The following is a 15,237-nucleotide window of genomic DNA, read 5'->3' as shown; positions in this document are numbered from 1 at the left end:
GTGTTATCACTCAGGAATCCTCCTGAAATCATGATGGACCTAAGCAATAACAATTAATAAAGCTGGTGGGTTTTTTTTTAATAAACAGAAGTGATTTGAACACAAGCTTACCAAAAAATTGGATAGAATATAAAACTAGCCATTCCACTTTTTTTTATTCTTGAACTTTATCTACACTTTTCTTTGACTGCTACCAGCCACTTATGAAAGAAAAAGGATTAAAAAAAAATAACTCCCTCTTTTAAATCTCCAGCCCAGAGGCAGGTTTTAATATTTCTGGCTTAAAAGACTTCTTCAGACTCAATGAAACAATAGTCTGGAGTGCAGCTTCTTCTCAGGAGCAGACATTAAAAAAAAAGGCCCAATCAGACATTCACCCACCAGTGCTGCAGACTTTACACAAAACAAACCTGTGCTGAGCTGGCTTGTTGTAATAGACTTGTGGGAGATCACAGACACATCACCCCTGTCAGACAGGCAATTCCCAGGCAAGGTTCTGCCCAGGCAATCCTGAGACCACTGTGTCCACACAGACTTAAATAATCATTAAAAAGATGCGGCCTTGGAGGTCCACAGTGCACCAATTAATGGGGCATGTAGAAGAGAAATATTCATTTTAATGAAGAAACAGGAGATGGTGACACCTATTTCACACCTGTTCAACTCAGAGGAGCTTGGAAAAACATAATTCACAGCAGCTCACAGTAAATGAATGAATCTGTGGGAGTACACAGTGCAAGAATGTAAAAATTGCATTGTCTGCTGCATGGGAAGTCTCCCCCACAAAAACTACATTATTGGATTGGTATTATCTAGCTGCCAAGGAGGAAAGCAATCCCTACTTTAACCTGCAGTCTGGAAGGCTGAAGGCCCTGGCTGAACACTGAACTTCTTTTAGGATCATAAAATCAGAGATCACTTAGATTAGTTGGAAAAAACCATTGAGCACAACCATAAACCTAACACTGCCAAATCCACCGCTAAACCATAACTGTAACATATTTTTTGATAATGACTGCTGTGAAATATTAGGCAAAACATGAGTTTTACAGTTTGCTTTAAGCACCATGTCTGCTGCTGGTGGAGCAATGCTATATTTTATATAACATTACAAGTTAATAAAAATATTACTGGGCAAGCCAAGAATTTTTATTCAAAATTTTAACCAGCAACCTTTTAGATGTTTGCTTTTTGAGGCATCAGCTTAATTTTCTGCCCCACCTTCAGCTCTTGTGAAGACTTTGCTTTGTCTGCCCACCTTTCCTCTTAATCACAAGGGGTATGCTCATGAAGGCTTAATTTGAGAGCTTTTGCAAGCAGAAGTTAAGATAGAACTTTGAAAAAAAAGGTTCAAAGAGGAGGAATCAAGCAATTTTCCTGATGTATGTCAGCAGAGAATACTTGGATGAGACTACTCTCTGTTATTTTTTGTTGTTTTAAGAAAGCAAATCTGCCTAATTACGATTACCTGGATATTTGCCTACACTTCCATCTGTCATGAAAGAAACCTAATATGAGACTCACAACCTCCACTGTTTTTCTCATGTGGCTGTGAGACTCTGTGCCCTTGGCAATGTATCCCCCTTGAAATGAAAGGCTCCAGGAGATTTGTAGCTGTCAGGTCTGAAGCTTGTCTTTATCTGCTTTATCTTGACAGCCTTGAAATCAAAGGGCTGCATGTTCAGCAGAACATGGCAAAGGAAAAACTGCTGTCTTTAGTTACTTTGGAGTGTACACAAAATGAGCACATGTGGTAAAACAAGGAGTGGGAGGATTTTTTGTCTCTTCTATGGACATCAAAAGACTCCTTTAAGTGTCACACACGTTGTTCTCAGTTTCATTTGTTACTGAAGGTGCCAGAATCAGAGTTTGCTGTAAGTTAGACAGGGTATTCCTTCCCCAGTGGCCTGCAGCTCAAGCACAGCTCAGGCTCTGAATGAGCAGCTCCAATCCATCCAGAATTCATGGTATTCTGATTTATTTCAGTGAACCACCTGAGCAGAGAAGCCAGGAGCAATACTTCACTTCTAAAATGGCTTTTTTACAGAAAATTATGCTCTCTAATGCATTTTGCTAATGGTGCTCATGACACTTTTGTCCACAATCGTGACAGAGGCCACAGAATGATGCCATGCTGGAAAAGATCTGGTATCAAACTCGTTACTTAAAATATGAAGAAAATTCTTGGCTGTGAGGGCAGAGAGGCCCTGGCACAGAAAAGCAGTGCCTGCCCCATCCCTGCAAGTGTCCAAGGCCAACTTGAAGCAACCTGGATAGTGGAAGGTGTCCTTGCCCATTGCAGGGGGTGGGACTGGATCATTTTTAAGGTCCCTTCCAAGACAAACCATTCCATGATTTTCTAGTTTTAGTTTCGGTGCAGCACCTTGGTTTCAGGCATCACACAGCCCAGCTGTGGAGGATGTTGTGATAACTCCTCATTACCACAGAAGATGATGCTGAGCAGAGATCTTGAAAGGGCATCCTGTGCATGCCTCTGCCCTGGGCTAGGATCAGCAGCCCCTGAGCCACAGCTGCTTTAGCCAGATGGCTCCTGTGAACCTCCAGAATTGGAGCCTCCCCAAGCACCTCACTCCTGCCCTCAACTGTCCTGCTCAGACGATTTTGGCCAATGCTTAAAGCAAATCTCCCCTGTTGCAATTTCAGGCCATTACCCCTTATGCTGTCCCAGGTGGACATGGGGAATGATTTATTATGCAAATTTTTGCAGCAATTTTTTAAATGTAATTGAAGGCTGCTTTTATCCCACCCTTTGGCCTTCCCTCCCCAAAAGTCACATGTGAAAGATAAAAGGAAACTAATGAACAAATAATTAGCTCCACGCAGCAATGCTAAAGCTATAGCCTAAAAATAAAACACTTGGAAAGAACATCAGTAAACCGTATTACTCAGGAGGACAGAAGGAGTAACTGCATGCCAGAGTTTTTGTGTAACAGAGGAGTAGGAACATTGCAAAAGGTCAAATGGACATTATCACTGAGGAAAAAAGGCTGTATTGCCTCTTTTTTAAAAAGTAAGTTTCTCAAGATTGATGGAAAGAACAAAGATAAATATAATTTAAAATATTAGACCCATGCAACTCCCACTGAGCTGAACTGGAGCTTTGTCTGCTTGAAGGCTGCAGGAAGGCTGCTTTTGTACTTGAGGACCAGATCAAAACTCATGAGACTCTAAATCAAAATTCAGGTTTAATTCTTGGCTTTCCTTGGGATTCCCTTTGTGATTTGGGGAAATTTCCTATTGATAAAACAAGCAGTAGGTCCACTTAGATCCCCTTGAACTCTTCTCATTTTTCTTTCATAGATGGCAAACTGTTTAGGGTGTGGTATGGTTGTGCCAAAGCACAGTGGGACTCCAGCACAAACTTCTGACCATGACTGTACCTCAAAACACAGCACCAGGCTGCAAAACATGGGTACATCCCATCCCAAAATATGTCAAATGTAATTCCAGCCGACTGACTGTGCCTGTTGCTGATGCTAGATCATGCTGATCTTCACTTGTTTATAATTCAGCATTGTCAAAGTAACAAATCTCTGACCCAAAAGTCCAGAGTATTAAGAATGCAAATCTCATTATTTTTGCTTCCTGATGGTTATTTTAATAAGGGACACATGGAGAAGCAATGTAGTGCTGCCCTATGAAAGACATCAAATAACTGTTGAGATTATGAGCAATCTCAGGCTCTTTAATGCTCTCCTCCACATGTCCCCAAGAGGCAGGGAAGTGCATGAAGCAAGGAAATATTTTTTTGCAGACAACTGGCTGCTGATAACAAAGGCTTGGAGAATGCCTACATACTGTGCCTAAGTTCAGACAGCTCTACAGAGCTGTGGAGGTGTAGTTGAAGGAGCTGCTAGAAGTAAAAAAGAAGCATCCATATGCCACAACATGGTGATGAGTTCAGGAAATAATCCTGAGAAGGGTGTTATTTTTGAGAAAACGAAGGCACTGCTGTCCCAACTGACAGCAGCATGTCCTCTGCTAGAACATAACCAGATATGGATTTACTGTTGGTGGCTGGATGTCTTGGCAGGCTGTGATTTCAGGTAATATTTATGGCAGCACTGCTCCCCTGTATGCTGAGCAGAAACTGGCTTACCACATTCAAAGTCAGAAAGTTTCTTTCTGGTTTTTTGTTGCATTATCCTCGTTTTTTTCCATTTGACATTGGAGACAAGCTATTACTGATTTTCCTACATACAAAATTTAGGTCCTACCTTATCAAACTTTATATAAAGATCTCTACCTCTTATTGCCAGCTAATCAGTTGTACCAAGAATTTGGTTGCATCTATTCCTTCCTGTGCTCTCCTTTACAGGCCTGGGGACAGTTTGCCTGTTGCTGCTTGTTCATTCTCCCCACCTCAAAAACCACTGGTCAAAATCCATCTATTTTAACTGGAATAAATAAAACAAACATCTCCCACATGATGTGGCAGAAACCCTGGCAATAGAAGCAGCAGGTTTGTTCTGCAGCAAAGCTGCTTTTTGGCTTCCTGTGCACCAATCCAACCTGAGCCCCTGGGCTGTGCATCCTCCTCTGCCGGGTTGAGCTGCAGTTCAATTTACTTTGGTTGCCTTCCAGAGAAAGACTCTGAGCCTGGAAAATGCTCTTGGATCCTTCAGAGGGGAAGCAAGAGCATTCAGATCCCCTGGAAGTCACAGTGAAGATCAAGTCCATGCTAAAGATGCTGCATTTGCTCCCATGCACAAAAACCATTGAGAGTGACTCTGCTTCAGCCAGTGGCTCACCTTGACCTTCCAACTGACAGGAAAAAACATCTCGAGCTCAGAGCATTCCCTCTGACTGAGGAACTGAGCCACTGTAAAATTAAAGCTACGCCCTGCCCACAGGACAGGGGGAACTTGGAGATTTCTGGACTGCAGGAGGAAATCTGGTCTCCAAATAAAATACAGCAAGGTTTTCCCCAAAGTGCTTAACTAAAGGGTATCGATGCCACACTTTTATTTTTCATCCTTTTTTGACCTTTGATTTAATATAAGTACTCAAGCAATTTTAGCTCTGTTTTCTTCTCAGCTTCTCCCACTTCAGGCCACACACACAAAGATCATTCTGTGACTTGACACCCCTCCTTTCTTAAAAACTTCTGGTGAGGAGGAAAAAAAAAGAGGATGTTATTTTAAACAGCCTCAAACTAGAGGTTTTATGTCCATTAGACTTCTTATTTATTCATTTCAATTCATGCCTTTTTTACATTGAAAATTATAGTTTTTAGAGATTCTTGCAAATGCCTAGGTATGAAAATGGCCTTTCTCCAAAATGTGCTTCTAGATCACTAAAAATAATTCACTTTTGCTTATATTTTCTCTGTGTGGAATTCAAGGTAACAATGTGAGCGTTTGCTGCTCATCCCTATCTTTATTGATCTGTGTTCCTTCATTTTTAATCCACCTAAAAATGTATTTATTGCTGATGAAATGGCAGGAAAGACAATGCGCTCCTCTTCACACACCAGATCCATCAAGAAAAGGGTTCCTCACCCAACCCTGCCCACTGCCCCTCAGCAGAGACATCACTTCTGGCTGCAAGGGACACCAAGCACTCTGGCTTTGAATGACAGATTAAGTTTCCCATTTAATACATCCCAGATTTGTGATGGCTCATTCACAGCATCCACATCCACATCCACATCCCATGTGAATCTGTCTTTCTACACTGCTGTAGCTCTCTCTAAATGCACTGAATTAGTGATTCCAGAGGACTTTTTCTTTTGTTGTAACATCACTGTTTACTAAAACAAAATTTCTGCTTTGGGGACTCATCCTGCCACAGTATTTGATGCTTTCATGCAATGCCTGAGCCCTTCTCATTTATAGTGATGCAATTCTTTTGCAGAGCTATAAGAGGAGCAGGGTTAGGATCATTTGTCACTGAAGAATCATGTCATTTTCCATCCTTGGTGACCTGTTTCCTCAGCCATATGTATAAGACACTCAGATCTCAGGCTCTACCTGCAAGCTCCTTGAAAATGGAACCACTGCAATGATACTCCCAAAGCAAACGTTACTATGGTTTGGCACGAGGTACAAGGCAATTCAGCAGCTGGCTCTCTGTGAAAGTTCTCCTTTCCTTGTTATTTCCTTCCAAGAGTATTTTTTTAAAAAAAGAAAAAGAAAGGAACACTCTTCCACTTTCAAACTGCTGCTCACTCCCCAAAGCGAACAGATCTTATAGCAAATGTATTTCCAGTAAACACAGTTCACAAAACATCAGTAAATTAAACATGATCAAGATGGCAGCATCTCTCTTGAAGGGCTATATAATGATATAATAAGTAATAACTCGTATCCCAGAACACAAACTTTCTTCTGGCACTAATTCTATCTTAAACCCTTCTGAAGGGTACATGCAAAGCTCCTAATTTAACTGCTGTCCACTGAGGTGGAAACTGAAACAAAGCTAAACAGGTTTTGTGACCAAACTTTTATCACCTAAATACTATTTAACTTATTAGAGGATTTAAACAGAATTTCTGTACATTTACAAAGATACTGGAATTATGTTGGGTTTTTGCCACAAAATCTTTTCTCTCCAGGTAATATAAAGAAAAAAGCTTCCTAACAGCAGCGGGTGCAACAAGTTGAAAATGTGACTTATTTTCCAATAAATAAGCACATGCAAATTACAATAGATGGGCCAAAAGCTTTCTCAGGAGGGCCATGCATTGACATCTCTGAGCAGTAGCAGCAGCCTTTGAATTTTCACTTCAAGTGCTGCTTAGAAAGGCCACTGTCAGGGAGGAAACACCTACTGTGCGCCTTCCCCTGCCTTCTGATCCCTTATTAGTTAACCCTGAAGTGCATATGTACACAGCCCTAATCCCCAGGCGGGGCTCTGGGCCGGGGGAAATCTGGAATTAATTGCGGGGTATTTTGGTTCCTAAAGCAGCTGTTGGGAGTGTTTGGCTTGGCAGGGGAACAGAAAAGGCACCGCATACCAATTTCGTGAGCCACCGTAAAAGCTGCGTGGAGGCCGTCGTCTTCAATCACCGCGCAGCTGCGCTCGGGGGAGCAGATGGTCCCAACGTCTGCCATTCCCAGGGTATCACAGGAATGATGCCCACATAAATCCTGCCCGGGAAGGGGAAAAGAAAAATCAAAAAAAAGGGAAAAAAAAAATCATTACAATGAATTTTTACACCCAGCGGTAACAACCGGTTAAAGGCGCCTTTGCCAATGGCAGGTCCTGGATGAAAATGTCAGTGTAAAGTTCCAGCTAGAGATATTAAAAGCACAGCAAGGTGATCCCTGGTAAGATCAGTGGGAGTATTTCCATGGACTTTAACAGGTTTTGGATACATTCTGCAGCTAATTTTTGTTAGTTGAATTTGTATTTCTGTGATGCTCACACTTGCATTGAGGTAAGTACTCAAAATATGCTGTGGAAGCATTTCCTCATTGACAATAAAACCAGAAAATTATCTTTATTTAGAGAAGGTAAACCAAGGCCCAGAGAAAGCTTCAGCTTCCTGATCAGTCCTTGAACCAGAGAACACCTTTCTGTTCTGAAACCAATCCTATATTCTGATTTAACAAAAATGAGATTGCTACATGTGAAACCTTATTCCACATCTGCCAAGCAGTACAATTACTAGTGTGTTACCCAATAATATACCAAGCATTTTGCAATTCTCAGAGATAGCTGAGAGTCAGTGATATGAGAGTGCAAAATCCCAACAACTTAACCACTTCTCCCACATGTAGATAGATCGGTGCTACCATGAAGGTAGCATCAGGTTTTGTCTTTCAGCTTTGGTCAGACATTGTGTTTTTCTCACCAGCAGTAACTTCTCCATGCTTCTGTTGAAGCAGAGAGAAGAATATTAGTGTGCACGTGTATATATACACATGTTTTGGACGAGAAGGAAAAGCAGGGGCCATGCCATTTGGAACACTTCAACATTTCGTTTTGGTTGAATGAAATTGTCATTTTCAAGGCATGACAAATGTTATTATCAAAATGATCAAAGAGCACTTTCCCCCTTCATTTTCAAGATTCTCTTCTTCCCTTCAGATCTCTTTCTACAAGGGCTTCCTTTTATGAAGCCTTTCATAATTAATCCACAATGAATAACAGACACCTTGTAGGAGGCTTCAGAGCAACAGTGTTCACTGATTATGACAGGTTAGGCAAACCTGGAAAAGCACAGGATTTAAATCCCACTGAAGTTAAAGAAAACCACACCTAGTGCACAGATACTGTGACAGAGCATCTCTTTATAAACACACAAAAAGAAAGAAAAAAGGTGTTTTTTTCCCAACAAAGATAATTTTCAAGCTCAAAACATAAATCAGTATTACATATATGGAGGAGAAATTTCTAGCTCAGTTTTGACTTCCAGGAATGTGTCATTGGGACAAGAAGACACTGCCTTGAGCTTGATGTTTCGGTTGCACATTGAGGAAGAATTTCTTCCCAGAGGGGGTGATTAGATATTGGAAGTGGATACCCAGCAAGGTGGTGGAGTCCCCAAACTGGAGGTGTTTAAGGAAAGACTGGATGTGCTATGGTCTAGCACAAGGTGGTTGGACTCAATGGTCTCAGAGGTTAATTCCAACATGATTGATCCTGTCCTTCTGTGATGGAGCAATGTGACCTGAATCCACACAAGCAGCTGAACTGAATTCTCACACAAGTACCAAAAAGCAAATGAATCAGACAGAAAGCAGCTTACTTAGGAGGGCTAGACAGGTTGAGAGTGCCAAAACAGTATAAACTCTGTTAATTCAGGCTTTGTCTCTGCATGCAGATTCTACGTCACTCAGTCTTTTCTTGTATTTGGGTGTCATTATTACATAGGTTCTGACATCAGTGCTGTTTCCAGCGTGGCACAATAATGCCAGCAGCACCCAAATGCCTCATGCCAGTCAGGATTTACTCCCATGTGCACACAAGAAGCAGCTACACTGGGAATTTACGCCAGCAGACACAGCCAGACTTCAAAATGATTCACTAAGTTTGATGACACAAATGTAACTAAAAAAATACAATTTTTTCTAAGCAGGCAATCTTGTAAACTTCCACAGAGCTAATTCTGATGGGATGTGTGGAGCATGGAACATTAGGGCAGAGATGTTACCATAATCCCACCTCAGCATTTCAAAAGCTGTGCAAAGGACTGCATTACAATGTCTTCCCTAGATATCAAGGCTGGTCCTAGAAAATCCCACAGCAGGAAAGACATGATTCTGCAAACTGCTGATATGCCAGATCACCTAGATCCTCCAGCTCCCCATGGACAGCTGGCAAACAGGTGTCCTCAGATGACGTGGGACCAGCCATCCCCAGAAAGGAGAAGAGTGCCCCCTCTGGGGTCAGAAAGTGGTGGGCAGTGCTCCAGCAAAGCCCTGGTCCCTCAGTGGCCCCGTGGCCACCTCCCTGTGGCCCCCCAGCAGCCAGTGTGGGAGTCCTGCGGCCGCTGCCAAATCCCAGCTGGGAAGCAGCAGAGGGGCTTGTCAAGGATTCTGGAAACAAGGTCAGGAAATATTTTCTGGCATCAGCTCCTTTGTCAGAAGCTGTTATGGGGATGTCTGTGGGTTGCCCATCTGTTGCTAGAGCAGGGCATGCCATTGCTGTGCTTTGAGCAGAGCATGGATTGAGCATCCTGGCTTTCCCTGCCAATTCCAGCCCTCGGTGGCTGCCTGAGGATGCTCATATGCAGCCAAGGCTGACATTATCAATAATCATTTAGGCAGATTACTGAGGGCTCCTCTATGTTGTCATTGTCTCATTCACTGCTTTACTTCTCCTGCCTCTGTATGATTTGAACTGGAATATATTTTCTATTCACAGTACATACTAAAACCAGAACTGCAGCCTTTCAAGTGGCATCTCTGAGACAAATATTCTGAAAAGTTTCCTTTTGGGTCAACTCACCAATACCAGCTTCCAAACAGTTTGACTTCAAGTGATGTTACTGAAAATCATTCCTGCTTAGCCATCAAACAATGGCTATGGATAATTCATTACCAGAATCAATAGTTACATTTGTTTTTTGCTTTCCTGGGCAGTCCTGGAAAGCAGTCTACTACTTTCATGAAGTACACGTTCTGGGAGTACAGTAGAAGGTTTTATTTCCCTGGAAAATATTTTAACTTTTTGTTAAAAACAGGCCTCAATGTAATGATGCAATCTTAAAAAAATCTGTGTGGGTAGCCTCAACTTTTCATACTCCGAATAAAGCACGAGGAAAGAGAGGACTCGTGATACATAAAATCAGTTTCTAATGATTATTTCACTCTGGGCTTTTTTGATTCTACTAGAAAGTTAATAATCAGCTACTCAGATCTGGACACTCAACTGCCTTGAAACAGTGGCACAAGTGTAAAAGAATGTTTTTTGATATTTCTAAAGAAGGAAAGCAGCTCGGCCCTTGATTTACTTTACAGTAGTTTCAAAACATAAGAATGACAAGGAAATGCATTTGCTGTGCAGGAGGCAAGAGATGTTAAGACTTAAACTTTGGCAAAGGCTTAGTAAAACTAAGGTGTACATCACAAGTCTAGTAGTTAATTAGACAGGTCATTAGAGGCCAAGTTTTCTTGGCATCCTAAATCCATCAGGAACAGCTGGCTGGCTGCCATGTATACATGGCCTTGTTGTGAAGGGAGGTAGGTAACTGTCACCATGTCCTGGCTGGAGCCAGGAGTTCATTTCACCTGAAATGTGTTCTACAGTAGGTTTTAAAACAAGAATAACTGTTTAGTGAAACCTGGTATTAGGTCAGAGCCTGCTGACCAGATCCAAAACACAATGTGAGCACCAACGTGGACACTTTGGTGGGATTTCAGGACAGAAAAACATGTCCTCGGGTCTTTTGAGTTATCTACCCCTCACAGGGCTTGTAGTTTGGGATCCTGTGGGATCCCAAAGTGCCACAGTTCCACAGTCTGGAACGGCTGGGCACTCAGCTTATTGGGGTTCAGATGTTTCATTCAGATGTTTCTTCCCCTCTTGCCCTGAGGGAAGCCGACACTACAGAGCTTCTCAGACCAGAATGAGAGGAACCCACGGGATGAGGCTTTGTGCAGGCCAAGCTGCACATCACCATCTTGTAAAGCACAGATAAACCCTTTACAGTTCTGTTCACTTGTTCTTCTGGTCCCTTTGCAACAGCTCATCAGCTCAAGCCTTTCCCCAGTAAGAACGTGATCCAACCACAAATTTCTTCCAGGGATGAGGCCAACTAGAAACATCTTTTTTAGGAGAGCACTTTATGGTCTACACCAGGCTCCTGCCAAGCTCACAGGGAGCTGTGGTTCCTCCTGGAGCAGCCCCTGAGCCCAAGGTTTCCCTAGCCCAGGCTGCAGCTGAAGTGCAGTCAGTGAAGGGACCCAATTTTTGCTCCCTACTGCTCATCCCTTTTCTTTCCCACTGAACAGCCTGTGGTAAATCACAGAAACAGTTCCTCTCCGTGCTTGAGGAACCCAGACCACCTTGCTCCAAGCGCTGTGCTCCACTCAGCGGCTTCAGGTCACGATTCCTCTCGTTCTCACCATATGAATTACTCACTAAACAGTGACAGACCTTTGGTCAGAGGGGTGGAAAGTTTCCTTAACACCTGGAACAGCTTACAACCTCCTGGTTAAGGACCTCTCCTGGGAGGTGGGCCATACAGACCTAAAATCCCTGCAGCAGAGGAAGGAATTAAGCACGACTTTCCAACTTCCTGCAGCAGCGTTCCCACCGCAGGCCTGGGCAGGGAGGGTGGGGTGAGGTGGTGTTAGGAACACACACATCCACCCTCCCACGAGCTTCTCTGCAAAGTGGGTGAACTTTCATTGATGTCACAGCAACCTGGAATGGCACACGTGGTTTAAAATGTCATGTTCACATGAGCAGAAAGGATCCTGGGTGAGGAAAGGCTCATTGGGCTACTGCTCTGTCCTCCCCTGGCCATTATTTTGAGAGGGTGGCCAAAGCCTGGTTACCTTCTGAGGAAAACCACAATGGTGATACCTGCCAAAACAAAACCCAAATGTAATTTCCCCAGTAGTTTAGCTTAAAAACTGAGGTGATTTGCTTTTGGGGTTTATATGATAAATATGAGCCTGGGGCTTCAGCATTTGAAAAAAAAAAAAAAAAACCAACCCACAGCAGTTATGCAAACTACAGGTTATTTAAAAATACTGACAAAATGCACATAAAGCATTTGGAAGGAGGAGTTGCAAGGGGAGGAGAAGTTTCAGTTATGAAACTGGTGAGTGATAATCAAGAAAAAATGTGTGATTTAACCTGCTTAAGCCACAGTTCCTTTGTGGGGAAAACTCCACACCATCTCTCCAGATGAGGGTAATTCAAACTTCTCCTATATCAGTTATGTCCCACTTTGTTTTTCCTAGGGACATTATTTAAATGTATCTGATGTGCAACAAAGTTGGTGAAAACACTATGAAACTGGTATACACATCACACTACAATTTCTTCAGATTAATAATAATTAACAGTGAAATCTATTGTACTGACCATTGGTACAGTGACTTGTTTTACTGCTAGGGGATAATAGTTGTTGGGAGATGATAACAGAGAAAAGAAAAAAATATGAGAAGGAAAGAAGTAGAGCCAAAGAAAGCATGTGCTCTGTGCAGTGAAATTATCATCTACAGAGCTAAGATAATACAAAGCTTGCTGTTAAATTTCAACAGCACTGCCAGATGGACAGTTAAACTAAATCAAACACACCAGCCCCATATAATGACTGTGTAGAAAAAGGCAGGACAGTGGCCTTTGGCTCTAGCATGAACCCTTTGCTCGAGCCAGGCATGATGGTACTATCACAGATGATGCTAACAAGCACTTAGGAAAGGATTTTTTTCTTGCTCCTAATGTCTGTATCTACTGTGAGAAACATCTATTTTAATCTTCAGATGATTCAGAACTGGGGGGAGAGGAAGAGAGCTGGATTTTGTCCAAATGCATTCAATAGTTCACTTAAAATTTAACTAAGGGCCACTAATGAAATAGACTGGATGGATTCTAGAGGATAATTGCAGAGCAGGTTGGACCTCAGAAAAAGAACAGTGTGAGTTCAACTGCAGTTTGCAAGTCTATCTAATCTGTTTTGCTACTGTGGCAAACAATCTTGCAAGTGTTTTGTTGCACCCATAAAAATCTGAAAATAATCTGCTTCCAGCTCCAGCAAACTGCTCACGATGAAAAAGGCTGAAACAGAATAACTCTAAATTTGCTGTTGACTTCACTGCCACTGAGAACAAGTGATGAAACACTAAATTCTAAATTTGCTGTTGACTTCACTGCCATGGACAACAAGTGATCTAATCTCCAGGGAAAGCGGGCTTTGCAAGCTCTTCCTCCCTCCTCCCCACCACACAGCCTCTTCTCTACAAAGTGGAGGAGACTCACCTGGCCACCAGAATCACATCCTTGCACCACCATATTCCATGAAGGATGCTCTAGGATTCACGGGCCCAAAGATTTACAGCTGCTGGCAAGGACTCAACCACAACGTAGTCCAACAGCAGGGGACCCATGTACTCTCTAAGACTGTTATGGTCAAGCTGCCTTGAGGAAATTTAGAAATATCAGAAAATGATCACATTTGGTTACTGTCGAGTCAGACCTCTGCCATGCTTCATCCTGCTCCTCATGAGTCAAAAAGACAGATGGCAACCACTGGGAAAATACACTTCTCATTATCAGACTGAAAAAAAATCACTGTGGAACCCAACTAAATTTCTTCAATATTTAGTGACAGATGATTTCTGTGTCCACTTAAGGTTTTCACAATGGCCAGACATGTAACTCTAGTGATCCTTGCATTTACAGAGTAAACAGAGGACCCACTGCAGCTAATGGACCCTTGCCATTACTGATAAGCAACACAAAGCCTAAAAACAGCTTTAAGATGTTGCATGTATCACTCTAAACTGAATTCATGTTCATATTGATTCACTGTGATCTGCAGGATAATTGCTTTAAAGCCCTTATCCAATTAAATAGAGATTATGACCAGAAGTAAGCGGCTGTTTTAACTCAGAATCAGTGAATTTCCTTCTAAATTTTTTTACCAGAAGTACTTCCTAGTATGATGATGATGATCACAACCATAATTTGAACTTATATAATATAATGAGAACCTCTACTAATTTAATAATAAAGGAGAGCTGCCAATGCAGTCTCAATCTATAAATGGTTACTAATATATTTTAAAAGAAGTAAAGACAACCAAAGAGGATGAAGCAATACTGCTGAATTCTGTCAGGATTCTTCCCGCATATAGGAACTCAAATAAAGCCCTCTTTTGGTGTAAAAAAATAACATCCAATGAAATGTCACTCTGGAACAAAGATAATTATTATATTAGGGATTTGTATGGCACCAGCCACGCACAATGCAGATTCTATCTACACAAAGCCAATTCCATACAGCTGAGGCCACGCATTCAGCTGACAAACTATCTGCAAATATTATTCTGTTGACGAAGCTCAAGGTGGCCTCAGTTAGTAAACAACGATGGAAAAAGTACCTCACACGTTTGCCCAATGCCTGAAACCCAAGGCACTTAGAAAGAGACATCTGGATGTTCAAAAATCAGCATGACGATATTCAGAGCCCATCAAAACACGCAGCCACGGCTCGGCGTCTTGTAGCTTAGCAACCAACTTCATCCATCCAAAACAGAGTTGTAAAAGCGGAGCTCTCCTGCCAACTGCTGCCACTCTCATTGAAAAGCTAAACTGGAAAAAATCTCTCCTTTAGTTCAAAGCGGGGCTGTTTTCTCCAGGAAACATCTCCACCGCTTTTTCATCCTTTAACCCTTTTCGTGTTTACATTCCACAGGGAGCAAATAGATTCATGTTGACATTTCAAGGGTAAGCACATAAAAATCGTGTGGGCTCACACACACTCTCTGCAAAGAACATCATGAACATATGTAGCAAGAAACTCCAGTCTGGTTCTTAATTCAATCAAACACTGCCAAACAATGTCCGTGTGCACACAGCAAAGTATTAAAGCAGATTAAGTTGTCCTGAACTGCATCGAGCAGCTAATCCCAGAGTTAAAGCTGTTAAAATGTAAACCAAGAAAACACAAGCCTGTGGTTTTTTTTCTCATGAAGCAGCCCTCAGCAGCAGTGCAAGCAACATTTGCATCTTAAGAGTGGAAGGAGACCACAGGAACCGTGGTGATTTGTTTATTCTATGCACTATTTACATCCTAGAGGGATAATTCTAT

At 42.1% G+C, this 15,237-nt stretch overlaps 1 protein-coding gene across 1 annotated transcript in view; it reads right to left on the bottom strand.

The window, feature by feature from the left end:
* Positions 1-15,237, bottom strand: part of ADAMTS5 (ADAM metallopeptidase with thrombospondin type 1 motif 5) — a 40,226-nt gene that overhangs the window by 21,671 nt on the left and 3,318 nt on the right. Inside the window, exon 2 of the mRNA XM_004176268.6 lies at positions 6,980-7,112. Within this exon, the coding sequence (XP_004176316.5) occupies positions 6,980-7,112 (133 nt within the window). The remainder of the gene's footprint in view (positions 1-6,979; positions 7,113-15,237) is intronic.

The sequence above is a fragment of the Taeniopygia guttata genome, chromosome 1 (genome assembly GCF_048771995.1).
Source record: "Taeniopygia guttata chromosome 1, bTaeGut7.mat, whole genome shotgun sequence".
Taxonomy (NCBI): Eukaryota; Metazoa; Chordata; class Aves; order Passeriformes; family Estrildidae; genus Taeniopygia; species Taeniopygia guttata.
The sequence above is the reverse complement of the archived record's forward strand: the minus strand, read 5'-3'. Positions and strand labels throughout refer to the sequence as shown.